At 45.6% G+C, this 7,319-nt stretch overlaps 1 protein-coding gene across 1 annotated transcript; it reads left to right on the top strand.

The window, feature by feature from the left end:
- Nucleotides 1–4,682: 4,682 nt before the first annotated feature.
- On the top strand, nucleotides 4,683–6,283 carry CCR75_006261 (uncharacterized protein; the record flags this gene model as incomplete). The annotated part of the gene is made up of 2 exons (XM_067964331.1): nucleotides 4,683–6,175; nucleotides 6,244–6,283. The coding sequence occupies 2 exons, from the start codon at nucleotides 4,683–4,685 to the stop codon at nucleotides 6,281–6,283; spliced, it is 1,533 nt and encodes a 510-aa protein (XP_067819400.1).
- Between the last annotated feature and the right edge of the window lie 1,036 nt (nucleotides 6,284–7,319).

Genomic DNA, 7,319 nt, shown 5'->3' with positions numbered 1-7,319 from the left:
GGTAGCAAGCTCCACATGTCGACCGCAGATCATCCCCAGACCGATGGCCAAACAGAACGTGCCAATCGGGTCGTGGCGGATGTCTTACGCACTATAGCAACTCCCAAAGAGTGGAGCAAGCAATTGCCCTTTGTGGAGTTCGCTATAAATAACAGTGTCCACGCCAGTACGGGTGAGACACCGTTTTATATTAACGGACTGCGCCATCCTCGGACGCCAGTCTCGTTTGTGCGCAGCCCGAGTCTTAGTGGGGGAGGGCCCCTCACTATGCTCGGTGCGAAAGAGGGACATAGTTTCGTCAATATGACGATGACCCATGAGGGTATCATCTCAAAGACAGAAACTTGCCCTAGTGACCCTGCCAGTTTAGCAGTGGTCAATAAAACTACGCCTTATGACCGACCTCTTGGCGGTATCATAGGCGAGTTTGATGCTAAAAGCGTGAGCGAGGCTCAACGCTTTGTGGATGAGCGATTAGCCATCACACGTAAAGTCCGTGACGCAATGGCAAGCGCACAGGACAAGCAAAAAGAATATGCGGACCGAAATGGCCGCAAAAGTAATGAACGCTTTAGAGTGGATGAAAAAGTACTATTAAGTACTGCTACCCTACCTAAAAATGCAATTTCTGTACTAATAGGAGGTACTACGAAGTTGTTGCCGCGTTTCATTGGGCCCTTTACGGTGGCAGAAGAGGTTAAAGACCTAAATTATAGGCCCACCCTTCCCCCGTATATGAAGACGCACCCTGTATCTTACGTGGGTCGTCTGAAACGATATGTGGACCCAAATGAGGTCACCCCCCCCCATCCGCCTAAGGAGACCGATGGTGACGCCGACTGTGAGTCGAGCGTCGTTCGAACGAGGGGGGCGGTGAAGGCGAAAAGCCATTGGACCGATACCTCCGACCACGAACAAGACTTGGAGAGCGAGGGACATCACGCAAGTAACGCGGATCCCTCAGCATCATCCTCACAAAGAGGTCCAAGCGAGTCTTCAGGCGTTTATAACCCTGACGAGCCTTCGCTCGGACATCAACGAGATCCGAGTTCAGTCGTGAGACTTGACCCTCGAGATCCACAAAACGTCGTTCAGCAGCGCTTAACGCATGCGACTGAACGGACGAAGGTAAGCCAAGGTAAGGCAGCCGTGAGTAGGTGGGCGAGATCGCCACTCCTATCGGGCGCCACCTGCACTGACGGATGCGGGTGGGAATCAACGCTTCCTTGTTGGAAGGTTGCTTGCCCACCGCTCCGTGAGGCAAGGGTATCAGATCCTTGTCCAATGGAAAGGTTACCCGAAAAGTTTTGACTCTTGGGAACCGATCGATACCCTACGTATTGATGTGCCCGGCTTGGTGGCTGCCTATGAAAAGGAGCACCAGCTGAGGCCTCTTCACTAGTCTCAAATGGACTAGCAGAAGTAGCGTTGTGAGAAGAAACAGGGGGTACAATACCGCTCATGATTTCTTTCACACGCAAGCGAGCGAAATTAATTCGCGGAAACCGCTGTTTCATCGCATCGGAATGCGAATGAATGCGGCGCAGGAATTCCGCCTCGTATTGGTCGGACGTTTCATTTGAACGCAACAAGACCGAGATTGAGAAAATACGCCCAAGCGATTTTCCCTGAGCCCTCCATTTTTTAAAGACGCCATAATAATTATGTGCGTCTACAGGAGCGCGCTATAGGAGCGACGCTGTTGGCCCGTATAAACAAGGCCATTTAGATGGAGGGGGCGTCTTTGGTATGCCACCCGTCACATAGCCACGTTCTAAACGACTGGCTTGTGACACCGACTGAGCACGTTCACGTGTCGTGGGCGGAGTTTTAGGCTCCGAATCCTCTATGTCAGAACCATTATGGATTATGGTCTGAGCATAAGGCGTTGGGGTTATACCCAACGGAGAAGCGGCTGCGCCTTTATGGGCAGCACTCTCAGTACATATCGCTGCTTTTTCCAGCGTAGACGACGAGACAGCATGAGAGAAATTAGCTGTCTCCATATTTGGAGCAATGAGAGAAGTTTGGTTGGGCAATAATGCGCTATCATCCTTCTTCACTAGCTCTTTGTCCGCATCACTACAATGAGGTGACGGCAACGGTGTCGTCTCATTGTAGTCGACAATTAGCGACGGATCAGCATCCTCACTGTTAAAGTGGGATAGACGCTTTACCCTGTTAACGCGACATCAGCAGTAGCTGTCGGCGTTTCGACTAAGGCATTAGACGTGGCCGACGAATTAACGCGGCGCGTGCGCTAAGTTTGAGGTTGAGGTTGAGTGGGCGTCTTCGCAGACGACCCACCAACGTGGCCCCTTTTAGGTGGCATCTTTGGCGCCGTGTATGGAAAAACACATGCGCTTGAGTGATCGAGTTAACTAGCGGCGCGTAAAGCTGCTCGCACTTCCTCTCTCCTCTTTGACGAATTTAAAAATGTAAATTAGTTCTTAAAGGGGGGATGGTGTAACGGGCTAAAGTTGCCCAAATGTTACACAGTCCGCGATAAGTACACTTGGTGTACTTAAGGGGATGGTCAATTACTAAACTAAAGTGATTAGACCCAGCACTCGGGTGTGGTGCACATTTGTGACCAACCCTTGTGTATGTAATGCACATAAGTGCATTCACATTAGGAGGGGTGACGCTCAGCGTCATCCGTGATGACGGCTAGCGTCATCCGTTACGCGAGGTATCTAGAAAGATACGCTAGCAATACATTTTCAGTGTTATCTATAGAGATGACATTTTGATTGGTAAAAATAGGTACATATATTTAATACGATTAAATATAAATCAGTCTGAAAACTACTTCCTACTTGATAAGTGCGGACGAGGAGCCGGATTACCGCTCCTGTGACGACTCTTAATCGAAGTATTAAGTGTGTTGGGTGAGGTCGCTAGCGCGCCCACCCCAACTACCTCACTACACGCAAGAGAAGCTGGTTAAACCGCTTCCTCGCTGTGCTAGGGTCTGTGTCTAAGTAGAGCGTGGACGCATTACGACGTGCCCGCCTACATCAATCCTTTGGAAAGAAGACGACGTGACACATTCGGTACGGCTGTTATTAGGCGGAAGCATCGGGTGCGACATCTCGCTTCTATTTCTTACATAAATACCAAGCTCCACGTGGCCTGGAGCCACTAAGTCCAATATAGTCACGGTATATATATCTAGTACCTAGACAAACAATAAACAGTCTCAAGAAGTTTGATTCAACATCGAAAGGGTGTATCACATAATGAGCTTAGGAAAAAAATCATGATGGGAAAACTCAAATTCGAATAAAAAAAATAATCTTACCATTTGATAAATCAACCAATAATATATTTCAGTTGAACACCATAGATAGCGCGTCTTGGTATCCCCACAGCATCCTCACAACTATTTTTTTAATTAATTTTTATTATTTTTAATTTTAATAAACCGCTCGTACTTTTTTCACAAACTTCTGTGGATAATAAATAATCAATTTCTGTTCAGAAATTGTGGGAACAACAATTCAGGACTTTACATATTCATTGTAGATGTCCCTCATGCTAGCTCTATTTGATAAATCTTGCAGTTCAAGAGATTTTTCTCGCTAGGTCTAGCTCTAGATTGGAGAGTCCCTAAAATGGTAGTTTTACCTCAATAGAAAGTCTTCGATGCCCAGCAATGTTTTCTTATTGTTCATGGTCATGTCAACCATTCTTCACAAGCAATCTCCATTTTGAAACATGCTTATATATTGTAGCCTAGAGCAAAAATGGGCAGTCAAATGACTTAGTCGCAGTTTTGCGCTGTCGAACCTTTTGAAAAAGGTTTGACCTGTTCTTATTTTTGGATTAGTAGAGTTGAATTAGAAGCCCTCTGTTTAATTGAATCTTACTTGGGAATAACATTTTTTTAGCTTGCGAATTTGTATTTAGTATTCTTGTTTATAAAAGTTGTGATAATATTGATATCGGTAGGAACAAGTTTAATTAATTTAATTTTTTCTTGAAAATAGTTATGGGGACAAAGACTTGATTTACGAAGTCGTAAGCCTTGAAAAAATGTAGCTTAAAAACAATCCCATAACCTGTCTAATAGATGTTATGTTTTGCTCTAACAAAAATAGAAGCTGCTGAGGAGTAGCTTTCATAAAATGCGATTGCCACACTTCTGCAAACGAATGTCTCCGTCCATATCACGTTTTGTGTGTTTCAGTTTGCATTTGCAAGACTTCACCGGTGGTGTTTGTAACAAGGTAAAAACAGTGAAGACATGTAGTCCATCGCTCTGGCAACGCGTGAAGGCTTTGAACAGCCACACAATTAATACGAGGCACATCAAATGTTATCGAACAAGAACTTGCAGACCTCTACATCATATGGATGAAACATTTGTCTCTGTTTTTGTCGCAAACGAATCTGGGGTTAAGTGTAGAAACATCACAACTATGTTAAGTTTACGACGAAGAAGGGTCTCCTAAGGTTAATAAGATGGACAGACGCAAAACAAAGCCGAGTTATACCGGTATTCTTTCATGCGAATTACATCTCGGGCGAGTTGAGCACCATAACCCATCCGAGTTTTAATCCTGTCCTGCTGTTTTTTGTGTGGTAACGTCGTTAGAAGAATACAACGGTTCAGGAACTTAGCGCGGGCGATCGACCACCTCCGATGGCATTCACAAGCCTTTTTGCATTCTAAAACCATGCGAGTCTACGCTGTCTTTGAAGTCGCGACCCTCGTGTGCGCAATTAGTTCGGTGGCAGTAGCCAAATCGGCGGGTTTTAAGGCACTGGTAAAAAACTTTTTTCACGGCGGAGACGCCACTGGAAGCGATACGTCCGATCGTACAAACACGGACGACCGGACATGTCTTTATGACTGGGAGTCTCTCACGTGTCAGCCCGAGAGCAAGTGCTCGATTCAGTATACTTTCGGAGACGTTACGCCGTCCCAAGCGTGTCGGATAACGGACAGTGGCGACCACACCAAGACGCCCCAGCAGTTCCACTTGGCCTTTGCAGGCACGGAACCTGGCACAGGCATGGCCATTTCGTGGACTTCTTTTGCTGAAGAGGACGCACCTGGTGTGTGGATTGGCACAGCCCCGGACAAGCTCGTCCTGGACGTTGACGGTGCGATCGATATTGTCATGTACTACAGCGACAAAAAGTATGAGTTGTATAATTACCACGCAGTGGTCACCGGTTTAAAACCGTATACCGAATACTTTTACAAAGTTGGCAGTGAAACAGAACCAAAGTTCCAAAGTGCCGTAAGTTCGTTTCGAACGGCGCGTGCGATTGGTGATAAAAGACCCATGATTGTGGCCGTGTATGGCGATATGGGTACCGAAGCGAATTCGATCGCGACGAACAAGTACGTGAATGCTTTAACGGGCAAAGTCGAATTCATTTACCATATTGGCGACATTTCCTACGCCGATAATGATTTCTTGACAGCCAAGACGGCCTTTGGATTCTTTTACGAAGAATTGTTTAACAAGTTTATGAACTCGCTCACGAACGTTATGCGGCATTTGGCGTACATGGTCGTCGTGGGAAACCACGAAGCCGAGTGCCACTCACCCACGTGTCTCCTCTCGGACTCAAAACAGCGTCAATTGGGCAATTATTCCGCGTATAATGCTCGCTTTCGCATGCCGTCGCCCGAAAGTAACGGGGCGCTTAACATGTGGTACTCGTTCGATTACGGTTCCGTGCACTTTACAACCATTTCATCGGAAACAGATTTCCCTAACCACCCGTCAAATGCGTACTTATCGAAACAAACTTATGGCAACTTTGGAAATCAATTGGCGTGGCTCGAAGCGGATCTGAAAGCTGCTAATGGGAATCGGGCCCTTGTCCCGTGGATTGTCGTAGGAATGCATCGACCGATTTATACGATTCGATCCTGTGATGCAAATGGCGTGCCCACGAATGAATACGAGTCGTTAAAGGTCCAGAAAGCGTTTGAATCGCTCTTTATCAAGTATCAAGTCGATCTCGTGTATCAAGGTCACGTTCACGCGTACGAACGTTTGTTTCCTACGGCAGATAGCAAACCAATTATGGACGGCGTATCGATGGATGGTACAACGTACACGAATCCAAAGGCACCCGTGTACGTTGTTGCTGGGATTGCCGGGAATTCCGAAGGGTTGTATCAATTTAAGGACCCGTTATCGCCTCCATGGTTGGCTTTCATGACTAACAAACATTATGGAATCACAACATTAACGGCAACTCCTACAAATTTGACAGTCACGATGATTGGATCTCGGGATGGAGCCGTGCACGATGAGTTTTCGATCTTAAAAGACGCGGTTGCGACGCCAGCACGGGAGAGTTCTCCGAAAGCTTCACAACGAAAGCGAACTTAGTCGTGAAGCCGTGAGATGATTGTCTGTAGATTATTATATTCTGATAACCGGTGTAGCCACACACCTATATTAAGGGAACTCGCACCTTAAGTATCTACTTTGGTATTGATGAGAGTAGTGATATGGTAGTGTAACCGGACTTTATATTGAGAGTAAAATACACTTTTTGTGTATAAATAGGGAAGAGCATTGAAATCCCAATAATTATTGGTAATACGCGTGGCAGCCACCACAAGGAAATTTTACGGGGCAGTGCCGACTTGTGCTTCAGTAAAGTCCACTTCGCACTGCTTCAGTGCGAGCGGTGCCTCACGTCACTTTATGTACACTAGTACGTGCAGAGGAAGACTCTTAAAGACACTTGCTTTAAAGAAGGTCAAAAGTAGGGAACCGGTAGAGGCACACACTCCCGTCTGCTTGTTAAAATTAATTAAAAACTACAGATTAAGAATGAACAGTTTCATTATTTCGCTATATCGCAAAATTGACAAATATTCCTTTCGAGTCTTCTTTAGTATCCTTTTGAACTTTGGTATACCCTCCGCTAAATTACATTTAGAAACCGAACACCTTAATTATCTACCTCTGTATTTATGAGAGTAGCGTAATGGAAGCAACTTGTTGATAACAAGAATACATATTGAGAAACCTTTATGCAGGCCTTCCCAGCTTCAGTAGCTCGAATGGTCTGAAAAGACTTCGCAAAATATGCGTACTTTCATGTTAAATAGCAAGATGCTTTTTCAACAAAGAAATTACGAGTGAAAGCCGACAAGACGTAAATTTATAAGACAGTTGTGGCTCATGGTGGGTACAAAAAAGAGCACTAAGATTCGCCTATTTGATACACTTCCGCAAAAGTTGGTAGAAGTAAAGTAGTATAAATTCATCGTTAGCTTGACATCCAAAGACTAACTGAATATACGCTCAGCTTCTTCCTCGCTGCTCGGTTTGCTG

This window comes from Bremia lactucae, linkage group LG16 (genome assembly GCF_004359215.1).
Source record: "Bremia lactucae strain SF5 linkage group LG16, whole genome shotgun sequence".
In the NCBI taxonomy this organism is placed as follows: domain Eukaryota; phylum Oomycota; class Peronosporomycetes; order Peronosporales; family Peronosporaceae; genus Bremia; species Bremia lactucae.
Note: the sequence above shows the minus strand (reverse complement) of the source record. Positions and strands in the feature narration are given on the sequence as shown.